The sequence below is a fragment of the Tachyglossus aculeatus genome, chromosome 18 (genome assembly GCF_015852505.1).
Source record: "Tachyglossus aculeatus isolate mTacAcu1 chromosome 18, mTacAcu1.pri, whole genome shotgun sequence".
Taxonomy (NCBI): Eukaryota; Metazoa; Chordata; class Mammalia; order Monotremata; family Tachyglossidae; genus Tachyglossus; species Tachyglossus aculeatus.
In genome coordinates this window covers 33,693,700-33,712,106 of record NC_052083.1, presented here as the reverse complement: position 1 = coordinate 33,712,106, position 18,407 = coordinate 33,693,700, and the positions used below count along the sequence as shown (strand labels likewise).

General features: G+C 46.8%; 1 protein-coding gene across 1 annotated transcript in view; it reads right to left on the bottom strand.

Annotated features, from left to right (window-relative positions):
* DSCAM (DS cell adhesion molecule) overlaps window positions 1-18,407 on the bottom strand; it is a 562,874-nt gene that overhangs the window by 97,879 nt on the left and 446,588 nt on the right. Inside the window, exons 12-15 of the mRNA XM_038760387.1 lie at window positions 12,268-12,464; window positions 11,161-11,257; window positions 10,446-10,574; window positions 5,625-5,792 (exon numbers count right to left, since the gene is read on the bottom strand). Of these exons, the coding sequence (XP_038616315.1) occupies window positions 5,625-5,792; window positions 10,446-10,574; window positions 11,161-11,257; window positions 12,268-12,464 (591 nt within the window). The remainder of the gene's footprint in view (window positions 1-5,624; window positions 5,793-10,445; window positions 10,575-11,160; window positions 11,258-12,267; window positions 12,465-18,407) is intronic.

Sequence of the window (18,407 nt, the reverse complement as noted above, 5' to 3'; positions counted from 1 at the left end):
AATTAGAGATGTTGACATGCTGATTATCAGTCAAATGAAAACTGGCAAGTTAGGGACACTCTAAGGCCATTAAGAGCGCATACTGTTAACTCAGAGTGGCTTTCTCAGTGTCTCTTTTTTGGGAGGTGGGCCTTCACGAGGGTGTGGAAGGCTAAGCTCGGCTATGGTCATCTCCTCAGATATAAAGGTCGCTCAAATAATATTCTCTCTAGAAGTCATTTTTTGGAAAAGAAAACTGGATTCAAACTTGAAAGACAGGCCTTTTTGTAGTACTTTGCACATAGCAAGCACTTAATACATGCCATCAAAAAAAATCACGCATAAGTATCTGATTTCATTATTTTCTTCTTCAGTAAACCTTTCAGGGCCACAGTGGCCAAAGAGGAGAGGGTGTAGGAAGTGCCTTCTTCTGTCCATTTGTGTGTGTGTGTGTGTGTGTGTGTGTGTGTGTGTGTGAGAGAGAGAGAGAGAGAGAGAGAGAGAGAGAATGTGCTCCTGTGAATGCGTCTGCATTCACATTTTGTACAAGGTGTCTCTCTCTCTCTCTTCCCCGCCTCCCCCCTACCCCCTCACACCAACAGCAACTTCAACAGCAGAGAAGCAGGTCTCAGAAAGAGGCCAATTTTCTATAAAACAAAAGCTAGATCTAGACTGCTGTTGTTGTTAAAAGGGAGCTTTACTGTTAAATCCTTTTGTAAAAAAGCTGCAATTTTATAGCCCAAGGCACAGGCATCTTTAGGACTCTGCTAATATTTCCATCATCCTACCATCTTTCTCCAAGCATTTCCCTGTGTCAGAGCCTACCCTCTCCCCAAGTCATCCTGGACACCTATCCCTCGGGACAACGTGAGCGGAGCTGAATGAAAATCACAGCACAGGAGAGCAAATTTCTGACATTTTTCAAATGAAACCTGGAAGTGTCTTGAGAAAGGAAATTAGCACTCATCCTCTATTACAGGATTATTTCTGTCACTGTGGCTGGAGGTACAGTTTCATGGCAGGGTTGTGCCTGTTGGGTGGGGGAAAAGACAGTCAGGCGTAGGTCACCACGTTGAACCACTTCGTTTACCTGGCTAGTCTGGGCCTGCTCTCCTGAGGGGAGGTCTGTGGGTGGGAGGAGGTCCCAAAAGGTCCCAACAGCCCAGGGACCACAAAAATGGTCTGAGCTTTTTCCAGGTCAACCCCGAAGAAGTCTCAAGTTGACACTGAGCTGTCCCACTACAAGGGTAGGTAAAACAGGCAGGTGGTCTGCAGCCCAAACACTCACCCTGCTCACTCGCCATGCTGGGAAGTCAAAGGTTGTGTTTCCCGGGGGGCCCTTTGGTCTAGCCAACGACCATAATCAGAGGTTAATGCCCCTCATCAGCTTGGCCTCAGGGGCACTTAAATGCCTGACCTTGTGTTGTACTTTCTCTGGTTGAGTGGGTAGGGTTGGCAAACAGAAGACAGGCTATTAAAAGCACCCATTCAGTGAACACAGATGCAGCCCCAACCAGTCAGCCAGGTGGCAAGGGCAGAGGAAGGACCAACTTGACTGTAGTAGTAACAGTATTTATTAAGTGTTTACTGAGTGCAGAGTGCTGTACTAAGTGCCGGGAGAAAATACACTGGTGGGAATTAGAGAAGGTCCATGTCCCTCAGAGAGCTCCTAGTCTGAGCCCTAAGAGATGGTGCTTTCCCAAGCACTTAGTATAGTGCCCTGCACACAATAAGCACTCAATCAATCAATCAATCGTATTTATTGAGCGCTTACTGTGTGCACAGCACTGTACTAAGCGCTTGAGAAGTACAAGTTGGCAACATATAGAGACAGTCCCTACCCAACAGTGGGCTCACAGTCTAGAAAGTGGGCTCACAGTCTAGAAATACCACTGATTGACTGAGATGCCCGGTGGTGAAGTGAAAGTGGAGCGGCGGCTCAGAGGGTCCGCTTGGGGAAAGGCTGTTTGCCTGTCCTCTTGGCTGCAGAGAGACGGGCTGCCATGGCAACGACCATCTGAGGTGAAATTCAAAGCACCCACCTCAGTGGCAACTTGCTCAGCAACCTTCCCTGCTCCACCTCCTCCCCTGGACAATTTCAGCCATGAGGTGGTGGTGAGAGAAAGGAAGTGGCTGCTTTTCAAACAGTGACATTTAGGGTGACCATTCCTGTAGCTATTTACTGAACAGGCAGGTTTTCACATAGAAAAATTTGTGAGAGAGAGAGATAGAGGGCGAGCGAGCAAGCGAGCGTGCATGTGTGCATGTTTGCGTGCATACACATACAGGAGGGTTTTCTGGGAAGTCCAGCACTGCTGAGTGCTGTCAGCAGTCACCCCGATGGGCACTGCATGAGAAGCAGTGTGGTCTAGTGGATAGAGCATGGGCCTGGACATCAGAAGGGCCTGGATTCTAATCCCGGCTCTGCCACTTGTCTGCACGTGACCTTGGGCAAAACACAATTTCTCTGTGCCTCAGTTCTCTCATTGTAAAATGAGGATTAAGACTGTGAGCCCTAGATGGGACAGGTACTATATCCAATTTGATTATTTTGCATCTATTTCAGTACTTAGTACAGTGCCTGGCACATAGAAAGTGCTAACAAATGAAGATAAAACAAAAGAATAAATAAACAACCCCCCCCCCCCCCAGCATCAGACACTACAATAGAACACTTCCTTCTTTTTTTGGCATTTAAGCGCATACTGTGTGCTAGGCACTGTTCCAAGTGGTAGAATGGATACGAACTAATTTGGACACAGTCCATGGCCCACAAGGGGCTCACACAGTCTTATTCCCCATTTTCTAGATGAGGTAACTGAGGCACAGAAAAGTTAAGTGACCTTCCAAGGTCACTCAGTAGACTAGTGGCAGAGCCGGAATTTGAACACAGGTCCTTCTGATTCCCAGGACCATGCTCTATCCACTAGACCACACCACTTCTCAGTAATTTGTTCCTTTTCAGCATCAAAGAATCTGAAATTCCAAGAATCCTATTTCAAGTGAGGGTTAGTTTTAGCGGCTCATTTTCAAGCAAATCTCTGATTTTACTGACACATATAGAAGAGTAATTTGTACATATATAGGGCTTTCTTTCAAAATGTTCAATGGACATTTAAATGTTGAATTCATAAAATCCCAGTGACTCTTGGATCAACAAAGAAATCAGAGTACATCATATCCACTTTGAAGATAGGAGGGACTGGAGATGGAGCAAGCTTAGCTGAAGTAACTGAGGTAACAGCAACCAACCTCCAACATAGTTTTCAAGAACCATTAAACCAGATACCCTATTTAGCAAGGAAACAGAGATCTGTCTCCTACATTTACTATACACGGCTTCACGGCTCCACGGCTTCAACTATCATCTCTACGCTGATGACACCCAGATCTACATCTCTGCCCCTGCTCTCTCCCCCTCCCTCCAGGCTCGCATCTCCTCCTGCCTTCAGGACATCTCCATCTGGATGTCCGCCCGCCAACTAAAGCTCAACATGTCGAAGACTGAGCTCCTTGTCTTCCCTCCCAAACCTTGTCCTCTCCCTGACTTTCCCATCTCTGTTGACGGCACTACCATCCTTCCTGTCTCACAAGCCCGCAACCTTGGTGTCATCCTCGACTCCGCTCTCTCATTCACCCCTCACATCCAAGCCGTCACCAAAACCTGCCGGTTTCAGCTCCGCAACATTGCCAAGATCCGCCCTTTCCTCTCCATCCAAACTGCTACCCTGCTCATTCAAGCTCTCATCCTATCCCGTCTGGACTACTGCACCAGCCTTCTCTCTGATCTCCCATCCTCGTGTCTCTCTCCACTTCAATCCTTACTTCATGCTGCTGCCCGGATTATCTTTGTCCAGAAACGCTCTGAGCATATTACTCCCCTCCTCAAAAATCTCCAGTGGCTACCAATCAATCTGTGCATCAGGCAGAAACTCCTCACCCTGGGCTTCAAGGCTGTCCATCACCTCGCCCCCTCCTACCTCACCTCCCTTCTCTCCTTCTACTGCCCAGCCCGCACCCTCCGCTCCTCTGCCGCTAATCTCCTCACTGTACCTCGTTCTCGCCTGTCCCGCCGTCGACCCCCAGCCCACGTCATCCCCCGGGCCTGGAATGCCCTCCCTCTGCCCCTCTGCCAAGCTAGCTCTCTTCCTCCCTTCAAGGCCCTGCTGAGAGCTCACCTCCTCCAGGAGGCCTTCCCAGACTGAGCCCCTTCCTTCCTCTCCCCCTCGTCCCCCTCTCCATCCCCCCATCTTACCTCCTTCCCTTCCCCACAGCACCTGTATATATGTATATATGGTTGTACATATTTATTACTCTATTTATTTATTTATTTATTTATTTTACTTGTACATTTCTATCCTATTTATTTAATTTTGTTGGTATGTTTGGTTCTGTTCTCTGTCTCCCCCTTTTAGACTGTGAGCCCACTGTTGGGTAGGGACTGTCTCTATGTGTTGCCAATTTGTACTTCCCAAGTGCTTAGTACAGTGCTCTGCACATAGTAAGCGCTCAATAAATACGATTGATTGATTGATTGATTATACAGTCTTTCCCCTGAGGAATCTCATTCTACTGTTCTCCATATCAACAGGCTAATTCAAGAGATGTAAGGATCTGCCCTTAATATGTTGAAAGCTTCCTTGCCTTTGTAAATTCCCATGAAACAAAGCAAGAGAAGAGAAAAGAGAAGCAGAATATTAGCAATGTCTCAGAGGCCTGCAAACTGACTTTCATTGGATAGTCCTGCTGTTTGTAAATTCTACTCTGATTTCCTTAATAATGATAATAATAGTAATAATGGCATTTATTAAGTGTTTACTATGTGCAAAGCACTGTTCTAAGCACTGGCGAGGTTACAAAGTGATCAGGTTGTCCCATGGGGAGCTCACAGTTTTAATGCCCATTTTACAGATGAGGTAACTGAGGCCCGGAGAAGTTAAGTGACATGCCCAAAGTCACACAGCTGACAGTTGGCGGAGCCAGGATTTGAACCCATGACCTCTGACTCCAAAGCCCGGGCTCTTTCCACTGAGCCACGCTGCTTCTCACGGTCTTTAAGACTGTGGGCACATGCGCATAGGTCTCCCTTCATGGTTTCAAGATAACACTCTACTGATACCTTTGGGACATAATATGAGGTAGATATTTAGCCAACCCCACCCGAAACTCATGAGTATGAGGTTTTACTATGTGCCAAGTGCTGGACAGATATAAAGTTAAGAGATAAGACACAGTCCCTGTCCCACTTGGGGCTCACAATCTACCTTACCATGATTTTACCAATGAGGAAACTGAGGCCCAGAGAGGTTAAGTGGCTTGCCCAAGATTATACAGTAAGCCAGTGGCAGATAAGGAACTCAAACCGAGCTCGACTTAGTCCCGGTCCTGTTCTCTTTCCAGTAGCCATATGCTCCCTCCCTACTGGACCACAATGGCTCATTTTGTGTTTTCCAATTTGCCAGCCTCGGAAACACGCACGAAACTCATTGGGAGAAGGGGAAGGTTCACCTTTGGAATCAGACTGTGCTGGACCCTTGACATATGCTGTCTCTAAAGACTGAGCTACTAGTGTGAAGGGGACTTTCCAAGTCCCCAGAGGCAGCTCGAGTCCTTTGATTTTCAACAATAAAGAAGCCGGACCGTACCTGCTTCGTCGGCGGTGATGGTGAGCTCGTTGCTGGCCTCGCTCTTGCCGATGCGGTTTTTGGCATACATGCGGATGCTGTAGGTGGAGGAAGGATGGATATCAATGATGGTGGCCGAGTTCAGCTGAGGGGAAACATCTTTGGTTCTCTGAGCGGAATCCCAGGAATCTTTGTGTGTTTTTTTTTTTAAAAAAGAAGAGATAGAGACTTGAGTTTTTTTTCTCCCCTGCCTTGGAAAGGTCTACAAGTAGGAGTTTATTAACACTGTAACTGCATTCTCCTAAAGTGGCGATATTCCAACTTCTGGGCAACGGGTGGCTCTCAGAGACATGGTTTCTCTTGGGAGTGAAATAAAGGCCCCTGATTTCCCAATGTACTGAATGTTGGGGAGGACACCTGAGTTCCATTAGAATGGGAGAGAAACATCTCTAAGTGAAAGCTCAGACCTAGAGATGTGGAAAAGCAGCCCTTCCCCAGCCCCAATTCCTTCATTCAGTCATATTTATTGAGTCCTTATTGTGTGCAAAGCACTGTACAAAGCGCTAGGGAGAGTACAATATAACAACAAACAGATGCATTCTCTTCCCACAAGGAGCCTAAATAGCTTGACCAAGGTGACAAAATGAATAGAGAACAGAATCCCTTCTTGATTAAAGCACCTGAATATGTGAAAATAATATTTGTCTCTCTCAGGTTGAAACACTTCCTTGACAAAAGAACTATAACACACAAAGAGGTAAACATCTCTATGTTTTGAGAGGCCAGCTCCATGGGGATAATCTGAGTGTCTGTCAGGGTGAAGCTATATTTCCGCTTCTACAGCTTTGGTCTCAGTCTCCCTCATTCCTTGTCTTTTGGTTCAGTGGAAAGAGTGTGGGCTTGGGAGTCAGAGGTCATGGGTTCGAATCCAGCTCTGCCACTTGTCAGCTGTGTGACACTGGGCAAGCCACTTAACTTCTCTGGGCCTCACTTACCTCATCTGTAAAATGGGGTTGAAGACTGTGAGCCCCACGGGGGACAACCTGATCACCTTGTATCCCCCCCAGCACTTAGAACCGTGCTTCGCACATAGTAAGCACTTAACAAATACCGTCATTATTATTATTATCTGGGGGCTTGTGAGCAAAGTTGGAGAGAACTAAGAATAAATCAAATCTCTTTAAAGGCTGCCTGCCATTCCTCAGCTTACCCTTCTTCCCTAAAAGTCCTCCTTAGATTCCCCCCTGAAATGAAAATAATAATAATGATGGTATGTGTTAAGCGCTTAAAGATGACATCAATCAATTTTATCTATGGAGCACTTACTCTAGACTGTAAGCTTATTGAGGACAGGGAATGTTTCTACCAACTCTGTTGTACTGTACTTTCCCAAGTGCTTAGGACAGTTTTCTGCACCCAGTAAGCACTCAAAAAGCGGCTGACTTGATTGCAGAATACTGAACTAAGTGCTTGGGAGAGCACGACCCAATAGAGTTGGCAGACATGCTCCCTGCCCATGAAGGCAGTTTAGTTTAGTGGAGAAGAGAGAGGAAGCACCAGAGTATAAGGATCTGTGCGTTAGTGCTGAGCTAGTGGGGGTATGGTGACTATAGAAGTGCTTACAGGGTATGGACACAAGTGCATAGACAACACAGAAGGGAGGGCGGGTAGGGCAGGGAGGCGAGGGACTCGTCAGGGAAAGACTGAATCCATTCCTCCTCAAAATAAAACCTGGGAGTATTCAAATTTATCATCCATTATTTACAAAGCTTCTTTGTTGCACAATACTAAAACTGACAGGATACGGTGGTTGCTCATTTCTCACTCTACAGCTGCACAGGTCCCAATCAGGCCAAGCTAAATAAAGGAATTTGTGACTGGAAATCATCTTGATGTTTCCTCCTTTGTGAGGATATCTGCTCTTATTCTACAAGATACTACAGGTTTCTCCCCGCATTATCTCCTTGCCATAGGCCCTGCAGCGATATCACGCAAGATGCTTAACTTTTCTGTGCCTCAGTTTCCTCATCTGTAAAGTGGGAATTCAATTCCTGTGCTCCCTCTCAGTTTCCTCATCTGTAAAGTGGGAATTCAATTCCTGAGCTCCTTCTGAGTCTCCTCATCTGTAACATGGGAATTAAATTCCTGTGCTCCCTCCTACTTAGACCATGAGCTCCAAGTGGGGCAGAGACCGTTGCATCTACCCCAGCACTTGGTACTGTGCTTGGCACACAGTAGGCATGTAACAAATCACACTATTATTTTCATCATCATCATTACCATGGAGTCTACAAGAAGTTAAATTGCTGCCACTCCTTGAGCTCCTTTCACTTTCCTCTGTGTTGTGGTTGTTCACAGAGTGCATTTATTAGACTGTGAGCCCCTTTTAGACTGTGAGCCCACTGTTGGGTAGGGACTGTCTCTATGTGTTGCCAACTTGTACTTCCCAAGCGCTTAGTACAGTGCTCTGCACACAGTAAGCGCTCAATAAATACGATTGATTAATTGATTTATTATGCTGGCGACTTATGCTAAGGATTCAGAGAGCAGGGACAAATCCCTAGCTCTGTTTGGAGAGGGCAGTGATGGCATCTATAAATTCATCTGAGGTCGTGCGCTGGTTATATTGGTGGGTGAAAATGTCCAACAGCCAGAAGGGCTGGGAAATTATCAGCAGATTGGCTGTGAAAAGATTTTTTTTTCCAACTGTTTGGGGAGTTCTGGAAGAGATTAAAGGGAGAGAATTGAGTGGCCTTGTGGCAGTGATTAGAGTCTACCCCCGCGGACAACATTTCTCAAGGGTGACCACCCCCCAACTCTCGAGGGATTCTGGTAAGCATCTCCGCTCTGCCACGTGCTGTTCTGGGGAAACCGCAAAACCAAGCCAGATTCACAGTGACTATGAACCACTGATCACCCCCTCTTCGAAGCCTTACTAAAATCACACCTCCTCCAGGAAGCCTTCCCTGACTAAGCTCTTATCTCCCTATCCTATTTTCATTCCCTACAGTGTCACCTGTGCACTTGAGTCCTCCTTTCCGAAGCACTTGGATACTTACCTCTATAGCACTTATGTATATAGTTTGATACCCTGTTGCCTTTAGATTGTAAATTTATTGCTTAAGGGCTTTCCAGAACTCACAGTGCAACTCAAGGGCATTTGCAGGAACCCTCCAGCTTGGGCCCCCCAGACTCTGTGAAGGTCATGACCCCTGGAAGCCCTAAACTGGATGGTTCACATCAATCTGAGGGAGGGGAGAGGCAGCTACCTACAGTCGTGCCACAGAGAAGATTGACTCACAGCGCAGGTCTCACGCTACAGAAGAAAATACTTCCGGCATATGGACAAACTCTTCTTCCTACACCGGCAAATCACTTGCTCGCTTGGATAAACTGGCAACAGCTACTGTACTCGGGGAGGGAGCTTGCTTCAAAGATTGAGCATTTGAAAAATCCAGCCCTGGGCTGGCTAATTAACATGACTGGCTCACTTATTAAGTTTCCAGATTGCTGCAGGTTCACGTCAGCACAAATATGGTGGGTGGAGGTGGGGAGGGGTCTCAATACACTCCATCCGCTAGCTCCCCGTGTGCGTCGTTGTGCACAGAGGTGTTCCTGGCTGTACACATGAGATGTCCCGGTTGATGGGAGGGATGCAGTGTTCAGTGATGGGGAAGCTGGGAAACCTTGGGAAAGGACACCGGCTGTCAGAGCTAGGAGGGTTTCCAGGGAGGAGAGATCCTACAAAGTTTCCATTTAACACACTCATCAGTCCTTCCAACAGGGAAGCTCTTCCTGTACACTAAGAGCTGTAGTCTAAACCTAATCCTTCTTATTGCAAGTGGAAATGGACCACCATCACATTCAAATCCTAGGCACCTTTCATCCAGCGGTGCTATAAACACAGACCTCAGGTAGGTTCTTTGAGTGATTTCCTATCCATATACGCAGAGGGCCGAGCAGCTTAAGCTGCCACGGGCACTTTTACTTTAAGATGGTGAGCACACCTGTAGCACTGCTGACAGAGGGCTCGGCTTGGTGTGGAGGAGGAGCTGCCTGTTGATTTAACCAGGTGCCACTGTCCCGCCAGAAATCTCTTTGGGTCCCCTGGCTGCTGCGGATAATTGTCAATAGCCCATCTCTTGTAGCATTTCAAGGGGGTTACCGCAGCGGCAGCTCAGCCGCTCGGCAGGTAACATTCTCAGTCCCTTGCCTCCTGTTCTGGTGCAGCAACATATAACCCAAAATAGATGAGAGGAGCATATTGGGGGGCTTGCTGCCTCAGATAACGGGTTCCTTTCTGGGGCACGTACCCCACCAGGATAGGTGGGAAGGGAAAAGGAGCAGGCGGTGGGGAAAGGTTCTGACGGTGGCCCTGTGTTCTGTCTCCCAGACCCAGAGTGCCAGATCCCAGCTGTACAGGGAAATGGGGCTGCAAACCCAAAATGCTCCCTCAACAGACTCCAACAGCAGTAAACTGACGAAAGGCCAAAACCCAAGTCTACGGACGGGGAGGTTAGGGAGACTGGAGAGGCACCATCGTTTGGTGTTAATGCCTTGTAAAGAAAATGGCCAAAGACAGGCAGACTGACAGAAAGACTGGAAGACAGGCAGTAGGAAGAAAGGCAAGTACAAAGGAAGGGAGGCAGATGGAGAAGGGCTGGAGAGCAGACAGGCAGGTAAGAGGACAGACAGAGAGCCAAGACAGCCAAGAAGGCAGGCAGGAAGAAAGACAGACAGGCAGGTAGACAGGAATAAAAGGAGGGAAGGAAAGACTTAGCAGGGAAGGATGGAAGGAAAATGCAGTGAATGGGCTACAGCCTGAGAACTTAAAAGTCTTACCTGATTTATTCTTGCATTCAATATCGTAGCCTGTGATTGGACTATTTCCATCAAATCCCATGGTCCACCTGAGAGTAATGGTCCGTGCTTTCACGTCTTTGATTTCAATTTCAGGAGGATCTGGGGGCTCTGGGTATAAGCAGAAGAAACTTGGGTTTAGGCCAAAATATGAATGTGTCATTCAAGTGGTGCAGAGCGAGCATGGATCACACCTGAGGTTGTCACCTTCATCTGGCAGCACCGGGACCCTCCGGTTCCTTATGGGGAGGAAGAATGCTACTTTAAGAAGGCGCCACAGTTCTCCAACTTTCCCTGGATCAGCCTGTGACTACACTGCAGTTCCATCTAGATCACTCCCGCTGATGCTGAAAACTGGGGTCATTGTCCTTTCCTTGTGCAGGTACTTTGCAGTATAGAACACCAACAGATTGCCAATTCTGACATAAGGGGCATGGGGCATTCATTAGTCTGAAAATTGCCAGCATCCGATTTTGTTCTTACGTGCTATGGATCGTACACTTTTATTTTGATTCCGACTGACTCTGCAGGACTGCAAAATACTGCAAGGCCACTGGCGTCTCATTGCTTAAACTTGCTCTGAGAATTAGGAAGTGTTTTCAGAAAAAAAGAGAATCCAAACAGATTTCTGAGCATGGGCACACGCTTACTGTACTAAAATACCTGGGTTTTTTTCCTTACGTTGTCCTCTTCCTACCTTGCACAGTGAGCTGAATTATTCCACGATCCTCCCCGTAGGAATTGATAGCATGGCAGGAAAAGAAGCCAGAATCTTCTCTCACAGTTGGCAAAATCTATATATTTAGAAGTGAAAAGTGCATCTTTACTTAGCAGCATGCATTGATACTTTAAAGAGAATTTTACCTCAAGTGTGGACGAAAGAGTTGATCAAAACTTAATATACTGCACAAGCGCTTCAATGTCATATGGTCTGAATGAACATTATCACAGTCTCCCGCTCAAATGAGAATTGCATTTCATAGAGACAATAGGTCAGGAGGCAGAGCTGGAGCAGAACAAGATAGCACCTGGGGTTATGTATCCTAGATTTTTTATTTCCTATCCTGTGGCTTGAGTGATCAAAGTCACTAAACTGTAAGGAAATGGATGCATCAGTGTTATACCTGAGGCTCGATCCCCGGGAACCTCATTCAAATTTGGTTTTGGAAGACTCGCAGGAATGGAACTGGGGGGTGGAGGGGGTGGTATCAATACAAACATTTGACACAGACAGGCTGCTGGAGCACCAATTTTCATGGGAATGAAAACAATTCTTCCTCCAGCCTTTGAAAGAACCAAAAAGGGAGGCAGGGGAAAAGTACTTTAAAGCGGTCAGATCCTTGGCCTGTAAGCGGATGGATTTTATCTAAGCACATAATGACTTTTTACTTTCCACACTGCTGATAGTGGTTCCCTGAATCACACTTACGTAGGCCCTACTCTGAACAGAGAATGTTTCACTCCCCGGGGACAACACTTCCCAACAGGGCACTATCTTCCTCCTTCAGGGTTACTGAATGACTCTGTTCCTGAGGTGGCTTTCCTGTCTTGTCCATAATCGTCCTCATTAACAGTTCCCTAATCCGCTCACCCAATTTTTACTGGGCAGCGACCCCTCAGTTTGATGCGAATGAGAAGTGATGCTTTATCAATAAACCTCCAGATGAATCTCTCTACACCTCCTGCCCCCACTGTCCTCCCAACTGCGGTGATGAAGGAAACGCTCTCCTTCGGTGACAGCAGCTTTCTACCACTAACACAGTCAGAATGCGTTTTGCTTTGTCTCTCTGCCTTTTAACTGTACCTGCAGAGTTGAGATCACTTCCTCTCCCGCCTCCTTGGTGGACACAAGATAGCGGGCCATTTCAGGATTAATGATTCTGTCCTCTTTCTCCCAGCGCACTATAATGGGTTTCTCACCATGAGCCATGCAACTCATCTCCTTCTTCTGACCCTGGGTTGCCAGCGTAGTATTTGGATAGGATGTTATCATTGCAGGTACTGAAAAATCAAACACAGCGACACAGCTAGTCAGCGAGGCAAACACCGTCCGTTCAGGCTTCAGGCATTTTGATATTCGGTCACCTGAAAACTCTGTTAAGTTTGTTTGAAGAGCTGGTTCCAGGTACCCGGTACTGTATCATTCAAAAAGGGAGCATGGAGAGCAAAATATGGGGAAGAGACAGAAAGGCTAGGTCCGATGATCCGGTCCCCAAACAGAACAATAGTAGTTATTATGGTATTTAAGTGCTTGCTACGTACCAAGCTCTGTTCTAAGAACTGGGGTAGATACAAGGTAATCAGGTTGGACACACTCCCTGTTCCATGCGGCTCACAGTCTCAATCCCCATTTTGCAGACGAGGCAACTGAGGCACAAAGAAGTGAAGTGACTTGCCCAAGGTCACAGTGCAGACAAGTGGCAGAGCAGGGATCAGAACCCATGGCCTCCTGACTCGCAGGTATGTGCTCAATCCATTAGGCCACGCTGTAGTGATCCATATTCAGGGGCCATTAGAGATACGGTTTATTCTCCTCCAAGCCCCTAGGAAGCAGGACTGTACTTTGAGATTCCCAGTTATCTTCTCTATAAAGAGTCACCTTGATTAGCGCTCCATCCAGAGAGGAATTTTATCTATAGGAGTTACGGTTTCCTTCTGGCTGCTAAAATCCTACTGGTTTGGATTTTTGAACTGTCAGGTGTTCAAACCTTACAGCGGCTCAAGCTTGAGGAATCGCAGTTATAACTGAACAAGGAACATGGCTGGCTGGAGAGAGAAAAGGTTATTGGGACCATTATACATCAACTGCCAATCATGGTCTTTATTCAAGATACAGCAGAGATGGATACATCAGGTAACTCTTTCCCCTGGGAAGCTACAATCTCCACTGCATCCAGTAGTTGATGGGATTATGCACGGTAGACAAATAACTCAAGCAAATACGCACAAGCAATTCTCTACTCTAACTTTATTTGAGAAAGACAGGCCATAAAGAGTAGTCCATACCCTAAGTGTTTGGGATAATTATGCGTCTTTTTTATAAAATGTCCCAAACACTATGAAAACTCATAGAGACCATGGAAGAAATCTTTTTTTAAGATCGCAGTGAAGAATGCAGCCACCTCTCAAATGAGTGCTACAAACGGAAACGGTGGAAAAGTGAAGCTACGGCAACATACAAGGATGCTAAAATTTTCTATCATCCAGGCAGCGCCAGCCCTGATTATATGCACAATAAGCATTTGAAACATCCTATAGGCGCCTTACTGCTTGTTACTATCATCTGAACTGGAGGTCTCAGCTCTTTTCCAGATTGATATCCTTTGGGGTTCTCCATCTCCATCCTCCTCTTCTTATCCAGCCTCAGTTCTCTCTCCTCTTTAAATTGGCAATAAGATGCCTACCTCTTTGAACTCTGTGAGGGCCAGAAACTAGGTCTGATTTGATAATTCTGCATCTCTCCTAGTGCTTAGCACACATACTGAGAAGCACCGGGATGGAGTGGAAAGAGCACAAGCATGGGAGTCAAAGAACCAGGGTCTAATCCCAGCTCTTCCACCTGTCTGCTTTGTGACCTTAGGCAGGTCACTTAACTTTTCTGTACCTCAGTTCCCTCATCTGCCAAATGGGGATTAAGACTGTGAGCCCTATGTAGTAGGACAGGGATTGTCTCCAACATGGTTGCCTTGTATCTACCCAAGTGCTTTGTACAGCGCCTGCCACCTAATAAACACTTAACAAATACCATAAAAACCAGTATGCACTTAATACTATCATTACCATTACATCAGATACCCAAGGCGAATACAGATCCACAAACTCCCAGTAGCAGCCGAACAGCTCCTGGGCTGCAATAAAGACAGCCATGGCAGCCAGGATTTCCTACTAGCATGAACACCACAGCAGTGTGGGATCTTCCCCTCCCTTCCCTAGCCCCAATTTCACCCCCACCCTGGGCCTCTATATAGAGACCATCCCAAGCAACCCCTAGGGGAATACCAAAATGTTAAGAAGTCTGAATGGCACCAGTGTTTTTTTTTTAAAATGCAATTTCACTGCTGCACATCCTTCTCACACTGAAGGTGTGGGTCATACAAAGCCACATCCAGATGGCCTGTCAGACTGAGATTCACCCTCAGCTATCATTCTGGGAAGAAAAGAAGATCAGACAGTTGGAGGGGAAGTGGAGAAGAAGGCTGGAGGGGTGGGGGGGCTGCTTATTCCTCTCCCAACTCTGGTGCGGAGGTGGAAAAAAATCTTAGTGAAGGGGATTCAGGCAGAGGGAGAAGGGGAAGGCTTCTGCCTTCTGTCAAAATCTTCAGCTTTCTCTGTTTCTCTCCTCCACAAATACTCCTCGGCCAGGGGGTGTAGGCCAGTTCCAGGTGGGAGAACCCTCAAGTATCCAAACAGATGCCTTGTTTGGACTTGGTTTCTCTGTCTCCCACTTATTTCCTCTTTGCTTTGCTCTGCAGTTCTCTCCCTGCCTCTGCCTGCTCTCTTTTCCCTTGGCAGCCATTTTCTCTGGCTTCCTTTAAAAAAAAAAATTAAGTACTGTCTTGCATGGACAATCCAAATGGTCATTAATTCCAATTTTAGTGGGGTCCAAATTTGTGATGTTTTCCTGGACAACCAGGCAGCAGGCAGAAACTAAAAACATATGCCGGGTCTTGAACATTCAGCTCCAAAGCTCTGCCTCCCAATGACCCAAAATGGTCTCAGCCCTTTCTGTGGCAACTCTCAAATGTCAGATGGAGAGTGTACAAGTTATGGCTAAATGGGGCCGATTTGGGGCTTTCCACAACCATCTTGAAAATGAACACTGAAATCAATGAGATGCCTGAGCAGTATGGTATTTGACATTTACATTAGAAGCAGGTCAGAGGTAATGACTCTTTTCCCTTCAGCTTTTGTGACGGAAGGATGTAAGAGAGGCCTGAGACTCCAGGGCTCTCTCCCCTCCCAATCCTTCATGTTTTGGCAAACTGAGAAACAATTTTCAAGATGATGTTTCCCGGCTGGGGCTAGCCTCACTGTGCTGGTTTGCAACTGCATCGCAAGGATTGGATTTTGCTCAACATGTCACTTCGCATTACCTAAAAGCAGCCAACCCACAGGACAAATCGAGCTCTGTAAAAAGCAAATGGAGTTTAGTGGGAGAGTCTGTTTTCTCGCTTGGGTTTCCTTGTCTTTGTCTCGTAAAATTTTAAGTCTCTCTTCCTTGCCTCTTTTTTGAAATTAAGAGATTGGGGCCTTCTGGGGGCTGTTCGGCATTTTTGAGTGCATGGTGGGGGGTGGTGAGCAAAGCGAGGGTAAAAAAATCTGCAAGACCCTCAGGGTCCTGGGTTGTTTCTGATTTTCTCGGGCTGCAACAGAACTTGTTTCTGCTAGTGTGTCTCCCTCTGGGCAAGGAGCGGCCCGGTTTGGTTCTGCTTCCGAAGGCGATGTGAGCCAGGCAGCAGAATGGACAAACCCTGGACTCCCCCCGAACCCCCGGCCAACTCAGCTATGTTCGCCCAGGCCTAGGGAATGGCCTGATGGATGTATCTCCACTACTGTGCTCTGCAGTGCTAATGTTGGGTGGCATGACCTTTGCACATGTCCCAGCTATTGATGCTCGGGGACAACAATATGTCAGGATGGCATCTCTTCCCAGAGGAAGGATTTCTGGAACGAGAATGGGATGATTTATCAGGGTCTGGCAGGGACGGAAAGCTGTGGGGGAAACCCCACCAGACAGAGAGGATTAACTAGGAAGTTTATTTCTTGAAAATAAATGTGTTGGCTTTTTTTGCCCCACAGGGAGGAAGAGGAGAGGGAGAATATGCTGTCATGTGGTTCTTTATGATTTGCTTATAATACAATAATATCTCACAAAAAAAAGGGTCAGATGTCTACAAAAGCTGCTACTTAACGACGTGGTGGTGCAGTTTTGTCCACGGAGAAGCAGGTGGACGCTACAGTGAGCTCGCAGGGAGCTTCATCTTCTGGCTGTAGCCACTAGGACATCCATGTCCTTTTTTTAAAAAGTGTGGTGACAATAAGCTGGTTCTCCAACCCATGCAGTGTGCTCCTGTGCTGATTGTTGCTGACTTGTACTTCCCAAGCGCTTAGAACATTGCTCTGCACAAAGTAAGCGCTCAATATATACGATTGAATGAATGAATGCTAAAAAAACAAAAGCCAAAAAACCCCAACAGATATAGTCAGTTTATAATCACTATGACCTCTAGATCATCTTTCACTGAACCTGCACTTAGTCTTTCCCCATTCAGTATTTGTATTTTGTCACTGAGGGCACTTGTCTCCTTTAATAATGATAATTATGAGAGAAGCAGCGAATCCTAGTGGAAAGAGCATACCCCTGGGAGTCAGAGAAGCTGAGTTCTAATCCTGGTTCTGCCATTTGCCTGCTGTGTGACCTGGGAAGAGTCACTTAACTTCTCTGTGCCACAGTTCCTCATCTGTCATCTGGTCTCCCTCCCATTTAGACTGTGAGCCCTGTGTGGTACAGGGACTGGGTTAGACCTCATAATCCTGTACCTACCTCACTGCTCTGTACAGAGGTTGGCATACAGTACGCACATGATAATAATAACAATTATTATTCTATTTGTTGCTAAATGCTTACTATGTGCTCAGCACTGTGCTCAGAACCATGGTGCATACAGGATGAGCAGATATAGCCCCTGTCCACAACGCCACACAATCGAGGAGATAGGAACAGCCTACATCTCATCCCCATTTATCAGATGAGGAAACTGAAGCCAAGAGAGGTTAAGTGATTTGCCCATGGTCTCAGAGTGGGCCGTGGCAGTCCTGTGCTCTTTCTATTAGGCCACAGTGCCTCCCTTGTATTTGAACTTCCTAAATCTCACCTATTTCTCCTAAATCACATGGAATTCTCCTCCTGCCTTCCAGATTTGGCAATCCTAGATGAGTATGTTCCTGATTCTTTCATCCAGGTTATCAATATACACACTCAAGATAACCTGATCTCCTCCTTCCCCATTCCAGGGTGACAGCAAGCCAGTGATGAAGATCAAATTCTTCTAGCCAGTTTTCTTCTTTTAATGGTATTTGTTCAGCACTTACTATGTGCCAGGCACTATACTAAGCACTGGGGTGGATACAAGATAATTAGGTTGAACATAGCCCATGTCCCACATGGGGCTCACAGTCTTAATCATTCAATCGCATTTATTCCCCATTTTACAGATGAGGCACAGAGAAGTTGAGTGACTTGCCTGAGTTCACACAACGGATAAGTGGCGGAACTATAATTTCTTCAAAATGCCATCTGGTTAGAGAGAAATCCCAAAGGGGGAAGTGGTTGATTCTGTTTATAATCATCCCAATCTTCACCCCAACAAGTGATCCTTAATAGTCCTGAAATTCCCTTGCTGACACTGTCCAGAGGACATACAGAACACTGTATGTACAGGACATACACAAACCCCCTTCTCCTCAACACGCTATCCAACCTTGGCTTCACAGACTCTGTCCTCTCCTGGTTCTCCTCTTATCTCTCCGGCCATTCATGCTCAGTCTCTTTTGCGGGCCCCTCCTCCCCCTCCCATCCCCTTGCTGTAGGGGTTCCTCAAGGGTCAGTTCTTGGTCCCCTTCTGTTCTCTAGCTACACTCACTCCCTTGGTGAACTCATTCGCTCCCACGGCTTCAACTATCATCTCTACGCTGATGACACCCAAATCTACATCTCTGCCCCTGCTCTCTCTCCCTCCCATCAGGCTCGTGTCTCCTTCTGCCTTCAAGACATCTCCATCTGGATGTTTGCCCGCCATCTAAAACTCAATATGTCCAAGACTGAACTCCTTATCTTCCCTCCCAAACCCTGCCCTCTCCCTGACTTTCCCATCACTGTTGATGGCACTACCATCCTTCCAGTCTCACAAGCCCGCAACCTTGGTGTCGTCCTCGACTCCGCTC